At 30.8% G+C, this 23,855-nt stretch overlaps 1 protein-coding gene across 1 annotated transcript in view; it reads right to left on the bottom strand.

The window, feature by feature from the left end:
• LOC122270580 (nose resistant to fluoxetine protein 6-like) overlaps positions 1–14,956 on the bottom strand; it is a 35,226-nt gene extending 20,270 nt beyond the window's left edge. The window contains exons 1-5 of the mRNA XM_071180056.1: positions 14,610–14,956; positions 13,254–13,477; positions 7,272–7,386; positions 2,238–2,325; positions 837–943 (exon numbers count right to left, since the gene is read on the bottom strand). Of these exons, the coding sequence (XP_071036157.1) occupies positions 837–943; positions 2,238–2,325; positions 7,272–7,386; positions 13,254–13,477; positions 14,610–14,712 (637 nt within the window). The 5' untranslated portion in view covers positions 14,713–14,956. The remainder of the gene's footprint in view (positions 1–836; positions 944–2,237; positions 2,326–7,271; positions 7,387–13,253; positions 13,478–14,609) is intronic.
• Between the last annotated feature and the right edge of the window lie 8,899 nt (positions 14,957–23,855).

Below are 23,855 nucleotides of genomic sequence, written 5' to 3'. Positions count from 1 at the left end.
GATCCTGCCTTCACTATTGCACGCCACATCGGCCCTCAACAAGGCATTATGGTCTGGGGTGCCATTTCCTTTGACAGCCGAAGCCCTTTGGTCGTCATTAGAGGTACACTTACTGCACGGCGGTACGTCGACGACATCCTAAGACCTGTTTTGCTACCGTTCCTTTTGCAGCGCCCTGGGCTGGTTTTTCAGCAGGACAATGCCAGACCACATATGGCACGTGTTGCTACGAACTGTCTGCAAGCTTGCCAAACTCTTCCTTGGCCTGCCAGATCACCAGATCTCTCTCCCATCGAGCATGTCTGGGATATGATGGGAAGGAGATTGCATCTGGCACGGAATGTTGATGACCTCGCTCGACAATTGGATCGAATTTTGCAGGAAATACCGCAAGAGACCATCCGGGAGATTTATGGGTCTATGCCACGCCGTGTGGCAGCTTGTATCCAGGCTAGAGACGGGTCAACACCTTATTGAACTTGTTATTGTAACTCTGCAATAAATTATTCAATTGTTCTGAAATTTTAATCATTTACTATTCTGTACATTGTCTTCCTATCCACCAATTTTTGTTTCAATCAGACAATTCCTTCTTGGAGCGTCGATTTTTTTGTTACAGAGTGTATTTTTACACGTACTATGCATGTCTTTTGTTAACAAACTTTAATAATTTTTTTAAACAAATAAAGCGTAAAAAATATAATTAAAAGTCATTATAATTTGTGGATTTATTGATTTCAAGTGGTGTGCAAGAATGGAATATAGTACAATCTAACGAAATATATTTTAAATAATTTGAAGAAACGATAATAAAATAAAAATAAAAGCATGTTTACACTCTTTAGTTGGTGTGGAATATTTGGATACAGCCATTCTGTTTTTGTCATGTGAATCCAAAGCAGTTCCCAAAATGCAAGTACCAAATAATGCCATCAAAATGCACCTTAAATAATGAAAAATAACAAACTTATAGAAGTGTAACAGTTCTATAATAAAGGGAAAAGAGTATTGTTACTATACGCTTGTGAATAGTGCATTAAAATTTGTTTATTCTGTGTTTAAATATAGTGTTATAGCAGATTTAATTACTTGAAGTAATTTTTGGATTAGAGGTTTCCGCTATCATTTTCATTTCGTAAAAAACAGTAAATTTTTACTATGTTTTGTTCTGCAATTTTAGAAAAGAAGAAAAAAATAGAGATTTAACAACTAAAACAGAATTTTGGTTGCTTTAGAAAATATTTTTTCTAATGCGAATTAGAATCGAAAGAGTTTTGTCCACAACTATACATAAATAACTAAAAAAATATATAAATGGTGAAAGTGCTTTTCCGTTCTATTCAATTTTTTATAGTAGTTTTGGCTTTAGTTTTCTGTCACTGAAAATTATATTTTTCATGTAATTGTATTTTTCATGTAAATTGCATTTTTCAACTCTTGGAGGGTATTATAGTGTGTTTCATCTATTTTTTTTTATTCATTATTTTTTTAAATCTGAAGTAACACAAAATTATTGATCTGCTGGTATGATCACTGTGGAATAAAATGCTGAAACGCAGAAGTCCTATGGTCATTTTAAATAAATGGAAAACCAAATGCAAGTGAAAGAATCAAGAATAAAATTTAATCAATAATATTTTTTCAAAAAAAAAAACCCCCATTCGCTTTGTTATTTTTTAATGAGCATTCAAAGACTGCGGAAAGATATCGAATAAATTTTTATTTATAAAAAAATTATAAAAGAAACACAGTTAAGATGAACAATTGGTAGCTTATAAGACTTATTTTTTTAAATACGTATATGGTCACATACTTATTAAAAGTAATCTAATATACTTAATGTCGTGAAACTTAACGCACCACAACAGAAAGTTATTTCAAATGCAATCGTTTTAGAATCGAATGAATACAAAGAGTAATAACGCATAAGTTAATGCGTGAAAGGTTTAGCGAAACTACATATGGAACATTACATTGAAATTAAGGATATTAATACCTCTACCCAAGCCATGAGGCCCATCAGACAAAAATAGCCGCGACGAGGAACCCCGCACGGCGCGAGGGCACAAGGCAATTCGCGGACCCAAAGCACAAGATCCCGAAATTATAGGCATTAATAATTACGACAATTATTAATGCCGTGTTACGACATTAAGAAAATCGTCTAAGAATTTCTATAATAATAATGCGTATAATATAATGGAAAAATATTATTTTGTTTACGAGGTACAACTTACAGCGCAATGATACCAGAAGTAGTCCACTCTCTTGGTTGATCTGTTTGACAGTCTGACACCACAATATTTGAAGTCCAGGGTTCCGTGACTAGAACATACATAAATATGAATTTACTACTATATTCTGCACGCTGCTAAGTTCAATGTTTATCTAAAACTAAAGTTATACAGCATAATGCAATATTATTGATATTTAAAACTCGTGAACAATATTTTGAGTATTGAGTATAGTGAAGTGCGGCGTGCTCTCTCCTTTCGCTTATAGCACTGCATTTCAATAGGTAAGGCTTAATAGAGCCTAACAAGATTTATTTGAGCTCTCAACAATATTGTCTTAACTCTTTCCCTCTCGCTCCCTTCGAAATCACGGGGTGAGCTTTTGTCTCTATTTCTCGTGCCCGGGGTATTTCCGGGCCAGACTGTTCAAAAGTAAACCACCAAAAAGGTTTAAATATATCCCTCTCTTGTACTCAGAATTTTTTTCATTTATTATTTTGCATACTAGACGGCTACTCCAAACTATTTTTAATGTAACTCGAGATAGTTTATTAACATTGTGACAGTCAGAGCAATGCTCGGACTGTTATTTCTCCGATTGAGTCACAGTAGATCTGTTTCCGAATCTATTTTATAGAGTATTGTTCTAAGTAGTTTTAGGGCAGGAAAAGCTCGCTCATGGTCTGGTTAATGGGGAGTATGGTCTAGAGGTGGATGATTACTATCATTTGTCCTTTTTTCTATTTATGATAGCGTAATGTGCGTATGCGTCATAGGGTCTATCATTAAAGATGAATCCTAAACCGTCACCAATAGCCCATTAGTGTACCTCTAATGTGACGTTATAGCAATCCAGGGCTAAAGAGAATAGAAGGGCAAGTTCACTCCGCTCTGAGAGCTGAAGCTACGATTTCCCTCCTCATGATGTCACTGTGTCCACAGATCTCGGAGATCGCAAGCAAAGATATGATAACTTTGCATCTTTCTCTTTGTAAAAATAAGTTATACTTTTTCTGGTTATTAGCCTTCAAACTTTACGTAATTAACACATTATTTCCGTTCATAAACATAGTTCAAAAAAAACTTTCTTGGTTATTATATTAAAAAAATACCATTTTAAACTTATAAAAATGTTTTGCTAGTTGGTGAAAATGACACGATAAATACTTTATTTTAAAAAGTTCAGTTTTAACTTTAACTATTAAGAAAAATGAAGGCATATATCGACACTTTTTTTATCTACATATTCTTTTATAACGATAAGTTAAGTTAAATTTAGAATCCCTGATTTTAAAATATGTCGTTAATAGCAATTTGTTCATACTTAATCATTAGGAAACATCAACCTTAAACGCTAATTACTGAAACAAAATAATAATTTAGGTTCATAATGACATTAGAAATTTTACAATTGTTTATAGACATTTAAATTTACGATGATATAATTTATAGATATTTAAATTGAAGAGAATATAATTTTTAAAAAAAATCATAAATATTTAGAATAACTACATTAAAAAATATGTTATGAAATTAGGAGAATTTCAACTATATACTATATATTTTATTTATACTTTTTACTTACATTTTAATTTTCTTTGACTTTATCTATTTTTTAATTCTTTTCACCTGCCTTTCTTTATGAAGTAGCGAGGCGGTTTCTATTTAGATAATGAATTTTTATAAAAGTTCTTTACGACAGAATAAACGTATTGCTGTTTTATATTAACTGTGTCATTTCGGAATCCATTCTTTACATAGTTGTTCATTTACTTTAGGGAACACGCGAAAAATTATACTTTTTCCTTTTGTTTTTATATCAGAATTTTTGCAAGTTGCAATCGCGCAAACTGGCATTTCGATAATAGTTTTAAATTCTTGTAAATTCACTGCAAAAACTGAGGAAAGTCATTATAGCAAATAACAAATGTCTTAGAATATCTCGCAAAAAGAAATGATCCAATATTAGTTAGAGCTAGTAAAGCCAAACGCTCCGTTCTTGAAGTAAAAGTGCGAGCTTTGCGCCAAAGTGACGTCACTAGAGTGACGTCGGAGGATCGGCGCGGCGAGAGATACTGGCGAGAGAGAGGCGAGAGAAGGAGTGAACCAGCCCTTCTATTCTCTTTAGCCCTGATAGCAATCATATTAAACTGAGCAATTGTGACTAAGGAGATAGGGCCCATGTCAAGTTGTGAAATAACCCAGATTCGAGTCCAAATGATTGATGTCTGAAACGAATTCTGCTCACGGCTCGCACCGACCACAGTGCTGGCGTAAAATATTCTCAGCGGTAAATGGATCATGGGTTAGAATTTCCAAGCTGTCTGGCTAACCGTGGGAGGTTTTCATGGTTTTCCTTCATGTGGCGCAAATGCAGATTACTTCCATTAAAATGCCCTCCACGAAGGTTAGTTTGTCCTAGCTTGATCTAAGAGATCCTTTGTCTTTAGGGTCAGGTTTGAAATTACAAGGCTAAAGACATTGATATATGCTACAGTCAGACTATAGTCGTAAACTCAGAATTGGATCAGCCCTTCAACACTAGTTATGAAATAAAAACAAACCAAATTAACATTGTTAAAATTCTATAGTCATAATCGTTGTTTATAAACGGATTCATATGCAATGCATTTTCCTAAACGCGGTTTTTTAGTCATATACAATTTTCAAATACGCATTACAAACTACAGTCAGACCTCTATTTAACGAACTTCCCTTTTACGAATTTCTCTATTTTGAGAATTTTTTCGAGAAACCAAGAACATTTTGGAAATTTCTTCGTGAAATTACTTCCAAATAGCGAAGTGAATTTTCTATTTAACGAACTTTTCTTTGAGATCCACTTTCCCTATTTCAATAAAATTTCAGAGCATTTTGAACATGTTAACTCATTTTATGAGGGAAATGCCCTTGAATAGATTTTTGAAGCCTCTTAACTTTTAGAGAAAGCAGTTAGATCCCTTTCCCTATATCTTTGCATATCAAACGAAAAACTCAGACAAATTTAACGGATTTTATCAGTAGCAATTAAACTTGTTGTAATGCATGTTTAAAATTAATTTTATAATAAATGCAGATATAATTTTATGCATAAATTTAGTTTCTTTTAGTTTAAAATGTATGTATCATGATAGTGTAACACTGTATAATGTTTTGCTCTATTCTTGCTTTCCATGCAGATTTCTTTTATGGTTAAGATTTTTAAAATGTATAGTAGATAATACTTTGCAACATAAAGGTGTATTAATTGCTATTTTAATTATGTCTAGTTTATGGATTTAAAAACTGTTTTGTGTCGTTTAAGTATTTCAAAAGGTGACTTTCTATTTAGCGAATTTTCTATGTAACGGACCTACTATCGGGATTAAGAGACTTCGTTAAATAGAGGTCCGACTGTATGTCCATTGTTTAAATAAGTATTTTGCGCTTAAACTCATTTTTTGAAACCCACATTATAAGTTATGCTTAGTTTTTGAAACATGTAGTTTGAACCATACCCAAACAATAAAGTTCATCAACGATATTCCACGATGCACGGGGGAAATGAACAAATCTTTTGCATATATAGTTGCATCACAATTACCACTACATGGCGAAAATCTGAAAACGTCGCACACATATTCGCAGTTATCTAGCGATTGAGTAGAATTTGATGAAATTTCACCTGAACAATAATATCTTCTCGCTAAAATTTTCGCGGATTGTTTCCTTATATGCTATACTCTGCATCAAAATGAGTGTCTGATTTCGCAACTTGTTTTAAAGAAGCAAAACAAAATAATCTTAGAAAATTTCTCATTAAGGATTTCTCCATTAATCGAAATTGCACTTCTGTTGATATTTTTCCTCTACCGAGCAATAGGCAGTTATTGGACAACAAAAAACGTCATTTTTATGCAAGATGAAATGCGTCTAAACAATCAAAACTCAGATTCGTTCGCCAAATTCATTATTGTGATGTGATTTATACCACTCATAGCAGAAGAATAACTTGGGTCCTCATCAGAACAATACTCACGAATCTTTTGGCTAAATAAGGATTCATTTTTCCGAAATTAGTTTTATGTAGAATTGTCGGTCTCACCCTATATTTTACAGCTGCTTAACAACCGATATCGAACCTACATAGAATTTTCAGTTTCACTCGACATTTTATATTTATTATTTCGTCAATAAAGTCCCTATATAAGCTATTCTAGGACAATATTTTATATTATATAACCATCGTTGAACGGTCGGCCAAATTTCGGTTTTACGACTACTAATGTTCAACCCCGTTTCTTGTAATTTTGAGACCAATCCTGAAGAAAAGGGAACTTCTGGGTCAAGTATTCGTCGAAATTTGCCTTGGTGGAAGAGTTTTTTTAAGGAATTAACTCGTATTTGCGTTACATTGAGAGGAAAACTACGAAATTCTCACAAGGTTAGCCTGGCGGCAAGGGGACTCTAAAACATGATCCTTTTACCACCGAGAACATTTTATGTCCTCGGAATGAAAATTAACCAAAGGCATTGAGTTGCAAAAGTCGATAAAAAAACAGACTCCGTAGGCTATCATTTTTTTAATGGATAAAAAATTTACAAGTGAAATAATGACTGATGAAGTTCTTAAATTTTGAATATAACTGAAATTTCACATTTCTATACATTTTTAGTTATTAGACAAGCGTTAAGTATATGATTGTTAATTGTCAGGTGTTTTATAATTATTGCATAAATTCTAAGTATAACTATAGGTAAATTGTAGTTAATTGCAGAAAAGTTGTAAATAATTAAGAAAAGTCTTACAATTTATCTAATAATTATATAAAGCCTAACGATTAATAATATAGTAAGTATAACTAAAGATAAGTTGTATGTAATTATATGTAAGTTGCAGTTACATAATTGTTCGATATCGTGTAACTGTTACATAAGTTTTAAGTATTTTTATATAGGTCGCGATAATTTGCAAGTTAATTTCATCTTTAAACTATAATTAAAACAAAGAAATGTATTTCAATGCCCACATAATATAAGAAGAAAACTGTTTTATACCTTTTGAGACTAGATTATGAATGTCCTGATCACTGCAAGAAGATGGTAAACAAGATCCAAAAAATAAACGGAAATGCGCTACAAAACCTCGTTTTTCTCTCATAAATTCAGATATCTATAACAGATTGGAATAATTAGTATTTCTGAAACAGAAATAAGTGGGGTAAATAGGGCATAATAGGAATTATAAGTTAAAAATGCAGAAATTTACTATTTTTCAACTTCATACTTCTGCTCATAAATAGTTGCACAACACTACAAAAACATGAACGAAACGATACTTTCTTTCCAAATTATTGTTCCATCTGTTAACTCCATTTAGAGACTTCTCTGCTCTATCTAACCATCTTGTTCCAGGTCTTCCTCTTTTTCTTTTTCCTTCTGGAGTTTAGAAGGTCATCTTTTAACTGAATTTTCATCGCTATATTGAAGTATATGTCCCATTAACCTTATTTGAGAGACCTTGATCATTTTTACTATGTTAGGCTCTTTGTATTTTGATTGTAATTCATGGTTGCAACGAATTCTCCAGGCTCCGTATTCTCTTACTGCACCAAAAAATTTTCTTAATATTTTCCTCTCGAAAGTCATCAATTCTTTGTTAATTTCCCAGCATTCACTGTCATACAAAGCTATTGATCTCACTATTGTCTCGTATAACTGCATTTTTGTTTCACAACTTGCGTATTTTGATTTGAACTGGTTTCTCAATTCATGTTAACATCTGCTAGCCATGTTGATTTTATTTTTGATTTCCACTTACGTTTCGATATTATTATTTACTATTGTGCTTAAATATTTAAATTGAGATACGACTTGTTCTAATTCATATTCATTATATTGCAGTGATTGCAGATTTGTGTGAAATTAAAGGCTTGTTATTTTATTATATTTTATAAATTAACGTATATAACTGAATTGCTTTTGTAATGGAAATAAATTCACTAAACGTTTTCAGTCCCTTAACTTTAGAACACCAGCTGTTCCCTGTTTTAATTACGTCACACCGAATTCTATAAAGTTACCGATCACTTGCTACATCCCAGAAGACAAACGAATATCCTTTTCAAATATCCTAAGTGGATAGCTTACGGATATCCGAGATTGTACCCAATAAGAAGAGATCATTTAAGAGAAACGTCACACACACTTACGCTATTTAATTTTCTTTCAAGTAAAATAAAACGTGATAAGTTCAATATAACTACAAATGTAAAGATTTTTTTCACTCACTGTAATACGACTTAAAATAATGAATAGTAAATTATTTCACGCGCACGGAATAAAGTTTTGAAGACCGTAAAATTAACGTAAGTAATTCTTCAAAAAATAATATTCTTAATACTTCTCTCTAGAAATTAAGGAAAAAAACAATAAAAAACACAGTGAAAACTCATCGAGAGTGATCTCTCTCTGTTCCTCAGTAAAATGGTCGATAATGGAGGTTGGTCATTTTTAGGGGTTAACTCCATTGACTTAAAAATGTAATTGAAGGTACATGATTTTTCGCAAATGATTTTAATTCTCGCTAGTTTCAATTTTTTTGGTGCCGAAATACCACTAAGTTGGAGTCATGAAAACCAGATCTATTAATCAAATGCAGCGTTAATAAAAATGATATAATTATGATAAAAAACAAATTTACCAATTATGAATGATTAAAATATTTTGAATAAATAAACAATTATAATTTTTGTTTAAGTTTCCAGCAGGGCTCGAAAAAACCCAGAAATTTTACCCGTCCCCGAGGACGGCTTGTCCAACAATGTACCCGCCCTCCTTTGAAACTAACCCGTCACTTCTAAATAAATAAAAATATAATTTCTCTTATTTATTACAAACATTTACATAAATTGCACAATGAATTAGTAGTTACTAGGATTACAAATACTAGGATTACATTATGCAGTAATACGCATTACATTATATAGTATATACTAGGTTACTAATAGTAACCTAGTATTTCCTTTATGAAATAATTTAAATGACAAGGGTCAAGTTATCTGGAATGTCAATTTATCCGAGGGTACTGCGTTTTTGAAATGAATCAAATATGACCTTTGCCAGTTCCACAATCAAGCCAATGATTTACAGAGGTTTCTGCATAGAAATCTGAAAGGGGTTTTCCATTTAGGTAGATGTTCATAACTGAGCTAAGCGCTTCTTGTTTAAGACCAGTACGTAATGTGTCTTTTTGTAAGTTCATTGCTAAAAAGCCTCTTTCAACCGCTGCAGTACTCCCAGACAGAGAAAACATCAATTCCACCATGAGCAGTATGTTGCTGTATTTCTAGATTAGAGGGTCATTTTAGAAGTGAGGCGCTAGACTCTTGTAAGATAACAAAAATTGGAAATGTATCACGAACATTAACGGGAAAATGGCCGTCTGCGCGGACGTCGGATTCTAGAAATTTATTGTCCGCGGGGAATTTTTGATCGCCGAGGACGGGCGGACGGGCTGTTTTTCGAGCCCTGAGTTTCCATTTAATTATATATCATAAAAATTAGTTAGCTTCAAAAGACGAGAAGAGGTTTGTTTGTTTGAGATGCTTACATTTTTCCTAAAATATTTTTTTCTTTTTAAATTTAACGTTCAACTCTAAAAATAAATCATTGATAGCATCGTCGTTAGTGCACTCTGACTGTAACATGAGGTTGCAGATCTCTTTCAGAGATCCTTACAAAGAGATGCTATTTTGTTTTGATATTTTTTCGTCTTTTCTTATTTGACCTGATCTGCATTTGGTGCAGAGCCTTGGTCGCTGGAAGAGGTTTTGATTGTCTCTTCTAAAGGTTTTCTTCAACACGAAGTCTATGAAAAAAAGTGGTAGCAAATAAAGAAGATCGTTACACAGAAGCGGGCTTTCCTGAAGGTTTCACTGCAATAATAAGAGTGAATTGTAACAATAAGAGTAATGTTTATTGAAATTTTCAAATTTAATCAACCACTGATGCGACTGCTTTACAGTCCCAACTTTTCTGTTATAACGATTGTGTTTCCAGCAGACGAACGATTTTTCACTGTCGTTCTCGTAGCTTTAACAACTCTTAAATAGCAGATCCTTTGACTGACATTGTAAACAAGGCATAAAATAATAGATATAACTAAAAGATATATTTGACGCCCGGTGGCTGAGCGGTAGCGCTTCGCTCTGTCGTGCCACAGGTCCCTGGTTCGATCCTCGGGCAGGCCAAAGGTTGACTCAGCCTTTCATCCCTTCAGTGGGTCGATAAATGAGTACCAAGCATGCTTGGGAACTAAACACTAGGGGTTCCGCGTTCGGTTGACCGCCAGACCGGAACATCTGCTCCTGCACCCCAGAGCCCAAGGTCAAGAAAACTGAGATGGGCACAGTTGGCCTTGGCCCTCATGGGCTGTCGCGCCGCTGAGTTTAGTTTAGTAAAAGATATATTACTTCGCAGCAAAATTTTTATTTCTATAAAAGTACAGCACTAGTATATAAAATAAATACTTAATGCATAACTAACTATTTACTTAAACTATTATTTAAGACTATCTAACAAAATGAGTATAAGCAAATACTTAACGATAACTAAATAATCATTTAAGACTACTTAAATTATTACTTGAGACAACCAAACAAGAAAAAATAATACAGATGATTATTTCGTCGTCAATTTGGTTAGAGATATACCAGCATTTTTGATGAGACGTAAGAGAAATAAATATGTAGATTTGGAACAAAAATATTTCATAATTATCAAACAGGACAAAAGAAATATGTGCGTGTGTTCCAGATAACAATTGCTCGCAAGACATCATTAAAAATGAAGGAAAAAAATCACATGCAAATTATATGCAAATGTGTCATTTATTTTAATATACTCTGTTTAGATTGAAATAATGGCAGACATCTGCTCTCACATAGGAAAAAGATTTTTTTTTCTTTTGTGCCTTTGAGTAGCAGATGTGTATGCATATAGTGCAGCCTATCCTTTTCCGCGAAAACGGTATTGTTTGAAGATAACTATTGTTACAAAAATTATTATTGTAACAAAAAAGATTATTGTTTCAAGTCAGTTATTGTTTTAAAGATAATTATTACTGAAATAAAGATAATTATTGTTTGAAGGCCTTTATTACTTTAAAGATAATTATTTCTGTAATAAATATAATACACTGGTGGACAAAATTAAGAGATGGAAGACATTTTCCCAAATATCTCAAAAAATACTCAATATAAATAAATGAAATTTGGTATGGATATAGCTTATTCCATGATAATAAAGTATGCAAAGCAAAAATGAAAGTGCCATTCACTGGCAAGACCTATTGCCAATAAATCCAATGTAGTCTGAACTTAAGGATAAAAGATGACAATAAAAGTGAGGCTTGTACAGTGTGTGTTGCCTCTAGTATGGCGTATGGTCACCCCTGACAGACAGACAGCATGCACAATGAGTATGCATGCTGTTAATAAGGGAGTTAAGGAGGACTTGTGGAAGACCCTCCCATTCTTCCACCAGAGCAATTTTTAACTCCAGAATGGTTCTGGGGGGAGGTTGGCGCATCGCAATAGCTCTCCCAACAGCATCCTAAGCATGTTCAATAGGATTCAGATCAGGGGATTTGGCTGGCCAATCCATTCGTTGAATATCCTCGCTTTCCAGATACTCATCAACCATGAGAGCCCAATATGGTCGCGCATTGTCGTTCATAAAAATGAACTCAAGGCCAACAGCGCCCCTGAAAAGACGCACATAGGGTTCAGGACCTCCTGCCTGTGACTCTGGGCATTCACGGAACCATTGGCAAACACATGGAGTGGTGTGTGGGTATCTTGCATGTGCGAATGAATGTGCGAAAATGCTTTCCATCTCTTAATTTTGTCCACCAGTGTATTTTCAATGAAACTTATTGTAAGATAACTATTGTAATTCAAATAATTAATGCATAATTATTTTTATTATGAAAAACTTACCCATTCCAGTGGGTTCCCAAGCGGTATTTTAAAAAGTGCATGAAGAGAATTATTTTTATTACGAATATTCATTGTCCATATTTTTTTATTCTGACTTTTACCATTCAAATTAATGAATTTTTTATACTGTGAAATCTTTTTTCCTAATAACAAAAAGAATCCTGATTACGAAGTGAAGAAAACATAACATAATATAATTCGGAAAAATTGTTTTTTACGTATTTAAAAAAATTTTTTTTTTCAAACACAAACTCCTAATTAATGCAGGGATAAGCATCGTGTTGTTCAATAATCCATTTTGATATTGTTTAATATAGGAGGTGGAGCTTTTAACATTATTTATTACATAAAATGCAATAATATTCTGTGTATCGGAAATATAAAAAAATATATTCGATTAAATACGTGATGAATATGCAAGTTATCTAAATTAAAGAACATTGTGAATCCATGTTTTAACAGTCACATATGGCAGGGATTACAGAATACCATTCAATTTAAAAGTCATTTTATCTAATGACTAGGCAGAGAATAAATCTAAGTTTTACTTATAATGCTTAAAAATAACGTTGCATTTAATTCAAAAGTGACTTTTTTCAGAAAATCACTTGGTACGTTCCTCCGCCAAGCTACCCAGTTGTTATACAAATAATTATTGCTTTTAAAGATATTGTTTTAAATATAATTATTGTTTCAAGGATAATTTAAAGACAACTGTTATTAGAAAGATAATTTTTGTAACAGAAATGAGTACTGTTTAAAAGCTGATTACTGCTGAAAACAAGATAATTATTGTTTGAACATAACTATTGTTACAAAAATAATTATTGTAACAAAAAATATAATTGCTTAAAGGGAGTAATTGTTTTAAAGATGATTATTACTAAAATAAAGATAATTATTGTTTGAAGACAATTATTGCTTTAAAGATAGTTATTTCTGTAATAAAGATAATAATATTTCTAATGAAACTCATTGTAAGATAACTATTGTAATTTAAATAATCAATGTATAATTATTTTTACTAAGAAAAACTTACCCATTCCGGTGGGCTCCCATAAGCATCTAAGTAGGATTCTCCACTCGTTGTTTTTCCATTGGGGGGCTGGACCAGAGGAATTTTAAATCCTATCATACAAAACTTTCCTTGGAAATTTTCGGATTCGGAATTATATCTCACTTGCAAACATTCGTCAAAATTTCCAAAGTCTGTCATTGTACCAGTCATTAGGCCGCTAGGAATTCTACCAGTTGCATCTACCACTATCAGGTACAAAAGTTAAATAATAGTTTAAAAAACTATGTTTTTTAAGTAGATTAATGCGGAAAAAATAACTTTATATTGAATAAATGATTCCAAGAAACTGAAGCGGTTAGATAATGCTTAACTAAAAAACTTCATTAGCTTTAAAATTATACAAATTGAAAAAATAACAGTCGTTCTTCACCCTCTTTCCATACTACATGGTAAAATATTTTACCCTGACTTGTTCTCTCAGCTACTGTGGTTTTTCTTGATTTGTTTCTCTCCTTTATTTTTCCATTTTTCATTGGCAACTTTGAGATTTACATTCCAAATCACTTTTGTTTGAAAATGGTCGCCTATTTTTGAGCGTTCGAGACAAGTCGTCTGCATTTTCCCAATTTGTATATTTTTGATTCGAATAAAGTTTTTAACTTTATTCGAATGGTCAATTAATAACTTTATATTATTTTTACGTAAAACGAAAAACGAGGGTTGCATCAGCATAAAAAACATAAGAAAGGAAGTTTTTCGGTTTTTATAAGTGTTTGTTACGTTTTAAATCTGGCAAAAATAAAATTATTTTTTCCTTGGGCAGTTCCAAAATGTTGAAGCACTGAACAGATCTAAACTATAAGCTAAAATTTTAATAATTAAGTTTAAATTTAATTCACAATGAAGATTCGTAAGAATCAATGAAGATTCGAAGAAGAGTAAATTATGAAATTTTACAGCCATTCTTTCATGTTAGAAGAATAAGCATAAATTATTTAATAAGTTTTCTATATATATCTTTTAAAAAAAATATTTTTTCCAATCAAATCTGCCATTTTAAGCATTTATGATATTAATTAAGTCAATGTAAATTTTATTTTTGAATAGCTTGCATGCTCTAAATTTTTATACTCTTAATTCCAATTGTTTAAATCAAACAATTACTCTACTATATCTTTAAGAAATGGTAGCAATAGATAAGTCACATTTTAATGTTCGAAAGATATTTAGAAAAAGCTTGCTTGAAAAATGTAGGTTTTAAATTTATTTGATTTTATTATTCTAACAGTAAGCATTAAAATATCTTTATTTTAACACTTAACGCTTTGAATTGAGAATACATATATATTTGCATAGAGAACAAGAACATATGCTTACTTTTGATCGCCCAAGGCTCCCACATTTTTATTCCTTCAAAATACAATAATAAACTATTAACGCATGACTCATTGATATTTCTAAATGTTAATGAAGAATTCATAGACGGTTGTATTCATTCTGCAATTGTATTCATTGACCACAAAGCTTTTTTCATAAACTTTTCCCAAGTAATTTCCTTATCACCATCCTCACCAAATTTCTGATTAATTTCGATTGAATTAGCTGCTATCAAAACACATAACAAAATCAATAAAAGAACATTCCTCATAGTTTTAATGCACTTATGAACGAAACGATATTCAAAGAAATGAATTTATGACTGCGTTTAGACTTGAGACACTACTGAGCTCAAAAGACATTAGACCACATAAAAAAAAGAGGATTAAAAAGCCATAAAGCAATTACAACATTTAGTATTATTCTCCGAATAAACTTCTTGATTCTCTAATTTTTAGTGATGGTATCGATATAAGAACCTTCATTAAATCTATATGAGAACGTTACAATTCATTGCAATTATAAGAAGATGTAAGGCTATTGAGTAATTTGTTTTTTCCTTAATCAACTTGAAAATAATAACAAAGTATCAAGAACATATATTTTCCTCATTCCTTTAAAACCATTGTTTTTACTGACTTAACAACTGAATCAAACTCTTATTTTTCATCAGGGTGAATAAATATAATAAACGATGTGCAAAGTTTCCTTTAAGAAATGTTTGAATTTGAAATTTATTGATTGCTTTTCGAAATGGCTTTTTAAAGTATTGTCGTCATTGTTACAATAAGACCCTGGTTGTAATCAATAGACTGATTGTAATCAATAGACGTATTGGTCACTCCAGTTTTTCCCAGGTGCATGTACTTAAATCTGAACCTGCACTTAATTGTTCTCTATGTAGTGTTGATATTACTATTAAACATATTTTAGCCAGCTGCGAACGATTCAAACATTTGAGGAACAAAATTTTTGTCAGCTTTTATCCATCACCTTTTAAGGTTTTTCAAGACTATAGGACTTTATTCTTTACTTTAAGAAAAAATTTATCAGTTTGACCTAGATTTTAACCTAGTGACTGGCGCAGTATAGTCATTTCTGGCTCTTGTGCTAATGGGCCAACCAACCGACAAGCTACAATAAAAGTTCGATATGGACTGTCTTCGATGTGAAGAAAAATTTAGTTTAGTATATAAATAACGACAAACTTCAGTTTCTAAAGGTGGAATTTCATCGTAATAAAATTAAATAAATTGCAGAGTTAAATAATGAAAACTTTATAAGCAGAAAGAAAATTGAATTGCATTTCTCTTTTCTTTCTTTTTTTTGTTGTCAAAAACGTCACAACTATTTTTTGTACAATTTTTACCAGGTCAAACTATAAAAAATGAAAAAGAATTATAGAGATTATTTTTGCTTACTATTTTTGAGGCTTTGATCTTTGATTTAAGGTTAAATCTTTGTTTTTCATTTTTATCTACTTATTTTCATGTTCTTAATAAATTTTTGATGAGAGAGTCATTCAACACAATTATATCACATAGAAAATAAAAATGTCTCCTTATTGGATAAGGAGAAATAGGACTTGATTATTTTCAGATGTTAGTTTCTAAAGGTTTTATTTTTAATGTAAATCTATGGATTTTTTTATAGTTTTATTTGCGGTTCTGAGCAATTTAAAACTACACATCTGTCTATTTTCAGATTGTTTAACACGTCATTTTATAGTTGCTTAAAGTAATGAAAACCAATTGTGGAACGTTAAAAGGTTTTTATTTTTACGTAAATTATGCAAAGCAAATATATTAATTAAAAACCATAAAACAGACACTAAACTGCTTTTTGAAGAATGCAAATTACAGAACTGTGTTGGTATAATTTTTTTTCAGAAAAAAAAATGAAAAACGAGTCAAAAATATTGCATGTTTTGATCTTAAATTGTGATTGGATGGCAACCTTTCATTTTGCATGATTTAAAAAATATTCCCGAATAGAGTAAATATCTACCACCAGTAAGTGAAAATTAAGGAAAAAGGATTAAAAGAATACTTATAACCCGTTTAACCCATCCTATTATCACTAACCCATTAAGCAGTTGGGTTCGGTTGAACCGAGAAAAGCTTTCCAACTCCCATTGACTAAAATATAAATAATTTCTCGAAACAGGCTTAAAATCCTAATTGGATTTTTTTCAATAGTCTATCAAGTCTGGTTAACAGGCTTGTAATATGAATAACTTTTGATCTATGGATCGCAATTTACTTACTGAGAGGATTTAAATGGTTTGAGAGGGACATCTTCTGCCGCCGCTAATGCTAATTTAGGATTCAAGAAATAATTTTGAAACATTTTTAAAAACGCATGCATCTTTTTCATCACTTAATAATTAAATAGTATTTTGTCGAATTTCTTGTGAAACATTTTATAAATATTTTAAAAACTTTTTTTAAAAATTTTCCTTTTCATGAATTTAAGAATTTCGAGCTTTTTATATTATCATTAATTAGCTTTTAATAAAATTCTTCCAAATTTATTTTTTTCTCAGAATTTTTTGATATTAGTATTTAACAAAGGAAAAAAAAGAAAAAAAAAGAACAATTCAATGTATAAAAATGCATATTTTTCTATTCGATTATTTTTTAAAAGATACAAACTTGTAAAGTTCTTAAAGGCAAATTTAAATAAAGTATATAAAATATACTATTCCAAATTTCATTGAGATATGATTTTAAATTTGAACAAAGTGATAAAAAAATTTATCGAGAAAAAAATAATTCGAAATTCATTTATAACTAAAAGTAAAATTTTTTATCTCTTTATTCTAATTCAGATACTACTAACAGAATGTTCTCTCCATTTTAAGAGGCGCTAATAACGCTATTCTTTGAAAATAAATACGAAAAGTCAAATACATAAAAGGGATAACATTTTCTTGTTGTCAAAGTTTCAAAATCAGGCACGAAAGCTCATATTCTTAGAACATACACATTTTTTTATATATAGTTGTATGTCCCTGAAAAAGTGAAAAGTAATCTACGAAATTCAGACAAGTCAAAAATGTGAGCCTCCTAAAATTTTAGCATGTTATCTATGTAACAAACTGCGGATTACAAATTGTTTTCATTCATTTGAAAAGCTCTTTTACGTAGTGTTTTTTCTTTACAAAGTTTTTCTTTTTTTTATTTAATTTAACGGTGAGTAACATAGTTACAAGATTTTTAAAAAAAATTCTGATCTTTTAATATAGTTCGAACTAACAAAATAAAAAATTTAAACGAAATCCATTGAATTGATTGAGAAATTAAAATAAGACTTTCTCTTTTAAATTTTTACTATTAAAAAGCTTTTACCTTTCCAGTTATCAACTAGACCAGGGATGGCGAACCAATGGCACGCGTGCCATTTATGGCACCCGACACAATATTTTGGGCACGCCACCGATCCCATTTGTTATTACACTATGAATTGTTATTACTCAAATGCTATTTCACTATGAAGCATATGTAACAATTAAATTAAAATTCACAAAAAACACGCAAAATAATAAACAATTATTAATGAAAAAAATTAACAATTAATGCTAAAAAAGCAATTAATAACCATAAAAAACAAGTTAACAATAAATAACTAACAAAAAAAATAAACAGTCCTGCTTAAACTAACATCTTACAACCTAATATAAGTTATTTGTCATCTAATCTGCAACAGCAGAAGTCACACTGATGTTACTTTAAGTTGAATTACGCGTATAACTGTGACATTGCAAAATATTATTTTTTTCAGTGTAATTAAAGAGTTTTAAGTTGATAGTATTTAGTATTATTATTTTTCCAATAATCACGAAGGCATAATTATTTGACGGCACGTCTATGACCTTATTAAACAATTTTTTGGAAAAAACGGCACGTTGGTGTATAAAGGTTCGCCATCCCTGAACTAGACTTTTTAAACACGAAAATGTTGGCAACTGCACTTTACACAAAGGTGTTGTTGTGAAACATAACTCTTGGTGTTTCACTTCACCAAATATAATGAAACATTGAGAATGTTATTTAATACTTGGGTAAAGTAGCATCCACCACTTCTGGTATTCAGTGTTACTAAAATTTATTATTACAGTAAGATACGAGGGTTGTTTTTTAAGTTATGGCCGCTTTGTTGTGTACACTAATAGGTGACTTGTGAGTCACAACGAGTGCTTGTGTCGTGTTCCGGTATTCCTTGGGAACAACTGTGCTCAGTTGCAGCTGTGTAGGTAAACTGGTAAACTGTACGATCAGTTGTGTGTCGTTAAAATGTTCAAACTTAGCAAATCGCAAGCCACGAACGAGATAGTGATGCGTTCTTAATCTGCAAAAAACCTGTCTGCTGCATACATTCATAGTCAGATAGTAGCAAAATTTCCCTGACCATGCTGACAGGGAATTTTGCTACTCTATGACAATGACTCTCTCCACTGCTCAGATCCCAGCTTTATTTAACTCTTTTGGTTGGGAAGTTTTGGACCACCCCTCCTTACAGCCCAGATATTGCACTGAGTGATTTTCATCTTTACCGATATTTCAAACATAAACTCGGCGCAATTACTATAACGATGCCGAATACGTGAAAACAGCCGTAATTTCTTGGTTAATGAAGCAGGTGGCAAGTTTGTATGAAAAGGGTATTCTAAATCTAGTTGCATGGTGGCAAGCTGTATGAACGTCCAGACGTCCAGTTGTATGGACGTATGGAGAGGGTATTCTAAATCCAGTTGTATGGTGACAAGTTTGTATGGTGGCAAGTTGTATGGACGTCCAGATATTGCACTGAGTGATTTTCATCTTTACCGATATTTCAAACATAAACTCGGCGCAATCATTACAACGATGACGAATACGTGAAAACAACCGTAACCTCTTGGCTAATGAAGCAGGTGGCAAGTTTGTATGGAGAGGGTAATCTAAATCTAGTTGTAAGATATTAGTGTTTAAACAAGCTTGGCAACTATGATGGGGAAAAAAAGGGGAACGTATGTTGTATCTGAAAATAAATTTGCTTCTTGAAAATATTCTTTCGTTTGGTTTTTAATATGAAACGGCCCTTAATTAAATAACAAACCTCGTATATGCTGAAAATAAGAGGCAGCAAAATTATTTTTTCCAACGCAATATAAAGTTGTAATCATCAAATAAGGATACATACACTAATACTTAAAATAAGGTTGTATGTACACGTACTCAGAAGAGAGAAAATACTAATAAAAATTCGAATTTTGTTGCAAAACGAAAGTGAATAAAAATATATTATAAAATTATTTATTACAATTAAAAGCTTCATATAAATTTTCTTACAAGAACGCAATTATCTTTATTGCGCAAATGAAAACTTACCTGCCTTTTGTTATAGTTAACTTCTGCTTCTGAAAAAGATAAAGACTTTCAAAGCTTGACAAATTTTCACCTTATCGTGCTCGATTAAAAGCAATCTACCGTTTTCATCCGTTTCCAAACGTACTCCAAAATTACCATTTGGGCTTGTGGAAAGCTTTCTCGATTATCGGTGACTAAATACACCCTTTAAAAACACCATGGACGTTTGATACGGTATTAACTCGAAATAAAGTAGTCATTCACACAATATTTATAGAAGTTCTTCAACACCAAATTCGGATAGGTACTACATCTCAATTCGTTCTGTGTAGCTCACCGTGATAAGTAGTTGTCACAACGGACTGCTAACTACTGCTGAAGTGAATTAAACTGACTAGAATTAGTATTCTGTTAAATTTTATGAAATGGATATAGTTGCTCTTTGAAAGTTATTCCATCATATAAAATGTTCTCTTAACGAAAAATAAGCTACTTTTATAGCTACTAATAAGCTACTAATACTTATCTAACTAAACCTGACACCATTTTCTCTAACTACTTAAATTAAATTATTAACAATATTTCTAAAGAAGGTTTCTCTTGGATTATCACTAATAATCAACCGATTTTAGAATTCATTTAACATAATAAAATTAATTCTATTGCGACTTTTGATTTCCAGGATCTTTTCAATAGCATTCCCCTTTCTTAACTAAAAGATGTCTTTTTGAATTATTACTATTATTTTAAAAATATCCTTTGTTGCGATTTTGATTATCGAGAAATTCTGATTAATTTTTGCCTTTTTAATAATGGAAGGGATATTTTTCTTCAAATTGATGGAATACCACAAGGATCTAATTATTCATCTCTCTTAGCTAACTTATTTTTGCATTATTGTGAAAAAAATTATACTCTTAGTATTAAATTTGTCTTTAGATTTATTGATGATTTAATTTAATTTTCAAGATTATACTATTTTATTAAATAATATTTACCCCGAGGAATTAATCTTGCTTCGTAATCATGATGATAATATTAATTTCAATTTCTCGGATTTGGGTATTATAAAAGAAGAAAATATCTGCTTTGTTGATTTATACGGTAAAAGAAATGATTTTAATTTTAATATAAATAAACTAATTACTTGGAATTCTAATGTTTCTAGGAGCATCTATTTAAAAACCACATTTAATGAAATGAATAGAATTAAAAGAATATGTAGTAATATTTATTTATCCAAAAAACAAATAGATAAACTCTTTCAAAATTTGATTGAAAACAATGGATACCCAACTAAAGTTGTAAAATTCTATATAAAATCATTGAGTTAATCATATATTATTGTAGATATATTTACTAAAAAAATTTCTTTGTTAATTTATATAATTTTTTCATGTGCAAATCCATTTCGGGCAAATCCGTGGCTAAAATTACTTACTAAAAATTTTCTTTGTTAATTTATATAATTTTTCCATGAACAAATCCATTTCGTCCATGTGCAAATCCATTTCTAGATTGCGCTGGTGTACAATTTTATAAACAGTAGGTCAAAAGTGTTTCTAAAGTTTAAATGATCATCTCATTAGAAACTATAAAAATGAATCTATTGATGAATATTTTTTTAGGCATTTTTCATATAAAGTGCAGGAAAGAAAACATAACACAGAATAACTTTCGATCTAGTGATTAGATCTTCAATTATTAGAACTCAATTATAATGGTTTAAAAGGATGTCCTCAAATATGCAAATATATTCTGACGACATTTTATAATATGCAGACGATATTTTAAGTTACGAAATCAGACATAAAAATACACTGTTTTCTGAATTACTTTTTGGCTGATTTTGATTCCTTACCCCAAAAGTATAGCCACAATCTGAGAAAAAATATGGTCAAAATAGTTTGGTTAGGAGAGTGGTCCAATATTTGAACCTTAATGCTAATTTCTCTTTTTGCGCATTTTACCATGTCTCGAGAATAATTTTATTGAGTTGAAATTTTTTGCACAAAATTGTAAAATTCATTAAAAACAAATTTTTTTATATTTTTTATTTTATTTAATTATGGTAAAAAGAATCGAATTGTATAGTTTAAAAATTTTCACATAATATTAAGGAATGTAACTTTATAATCCCTGATAAATCAAATTTTAAATTTACGACTTCATTTAATTTATTCAAAATTATTTTTTGTTTGAAATTATTCTTGGAGAAAAGAATTTTATAATTGAGTGTAAAAAATTTTTGATTCACTTAAACTATTTGATTTTTCAAGAACATTTCAAAAGATTTTGCTGAACTTTTGTGGTTTGCCATTTAAAATTGCAGTCATTAAAATGATGTAAAACACTGTATACCTTAACAATTCAAAATAATTATTAATAAATAAAATTATAAAAAATAGTAAATATTTACAAAAATTATATATTTTGCATGGAGTTATCTTTGGATAAACACATTTTAAAGTTATGCGCAAAAAATTTGTTAATTTGCTTAAAAGATACAAAAAAATGCAAAATACAGAAATACAAAAAAGGTTAAATTGAATTTAAGATTTCTAAACTTAAGACAACTCTCCAGACCAAAAAGTTGGGGCCATATTTTTTCCTAGCTATATCTTTGGGTAAGGAATCCTAATCCTAATCCTTGGGGTAAGAAATCCTAATGAATCTATATTTATTCCGAGAAGATACGTTTTGGTATCTGATTTCTTAGCTTGATATTGTCTGCACTAACTGGTCTGCATATTTGAGGTCACCCATTTAAACCATTAAGACTGAGTCCTATTACATAAAGATCCGATCACTGAATCTTAAGTTATTCAGAATGTTACGTTTATTTATTTATTTTTTCACTGCAAGTGAGATACCTGGAAGTGAGGTAGTATGGGATATCTCGATCCTGATTGGTTGTTGAAACGTGGCTTTTGTTTACATTAGCAACTGTTCTTCCCATTCTATTTCGAGTAAACCAAGCCCGGCAAGAATCAATTCTCTTAGAGGAAACATTATATATTCTTTCACTATATATTTCTTACTTAACACAAAGACAGGCACGAAGCCATGTAGAACATAAGCAAATAAAATTACGCATCGATGTTGCCAGGTACACAAATATATATCAGTGTTACAATGAAATACATAAACAAATAATAATTATTGCATTGTAAAAGACATAGACGGGAAAGATTTATATTTCAGCAATTTCGATGTGTGATACGGCACTGCATTTAATTAACTTCACGTTAATTAATATTCTAAGTTATGTGGAGAAACTAAGCTCAACTTTAACATTCGATCACATATAAGCAAACGTCGTAGATCACATGAACTGGCACTGACATTATAGGTCACGTGTGGGTATCCTTGATCTTGTTGAAGTGCAAGTATCCACTTTGATATAAAATTATAAAAGTTATCTTTTCTTCCAATTCTAATAAAAAACATGACATGATCCCTTTAATCTAGGAAATCTTCCTTTTTCCTTTATTATTTTGAGACACATTTTTTTCTTTTTTATTAAAAATGAATACATGTTATACTCATGATGACAGAATTCTAAAATTCATGTTTCTGAAGGGGTGCAACTATGATGGTTTAGCACTAATTGATCTTTTTTTTAGAATTAAAAAATAAACTGAAAAGAAATGTAATGTTTAATTAGACGGTGACTCTAAAAATTATAAATCAAATTCATCACGACAGCTTTCTTATTTATCAATAATTAATTTTCTTTTTCATATTTTTCAATAAATTTCATTGCATTTATTACAAAAGTTAGTGTGCTAGACATCTTGTAGGAATTGACTTCATGCAAAAATAGATTTTAATTACGAAAGAAGTTCATAGCAGAAGAATCATTAATAGAAATAATTTTAAAAAACATGGACTG

This window comes from Parasteatoda tepidariorum, chromosome 4 (assembly GCF_043381705.1).
Source record: "Parasteatoda tepidariorum isolate YZ-2023 chromosome 4, CAS_Ptep_4.0, whole genome shotgun sequence".
Lineage (NCBI taxonomy): Eukaryota > Metazoa > Arthropoda > Arachnida > Araneae > Theridiidae > Parasteatoda > Parasteatoda tepidariorum.
The sequence above is the reverse complement of the archived record's forward strand: the minus strand, read 5'-3'. Positions and strand labels throughout refer to the sequence as shown.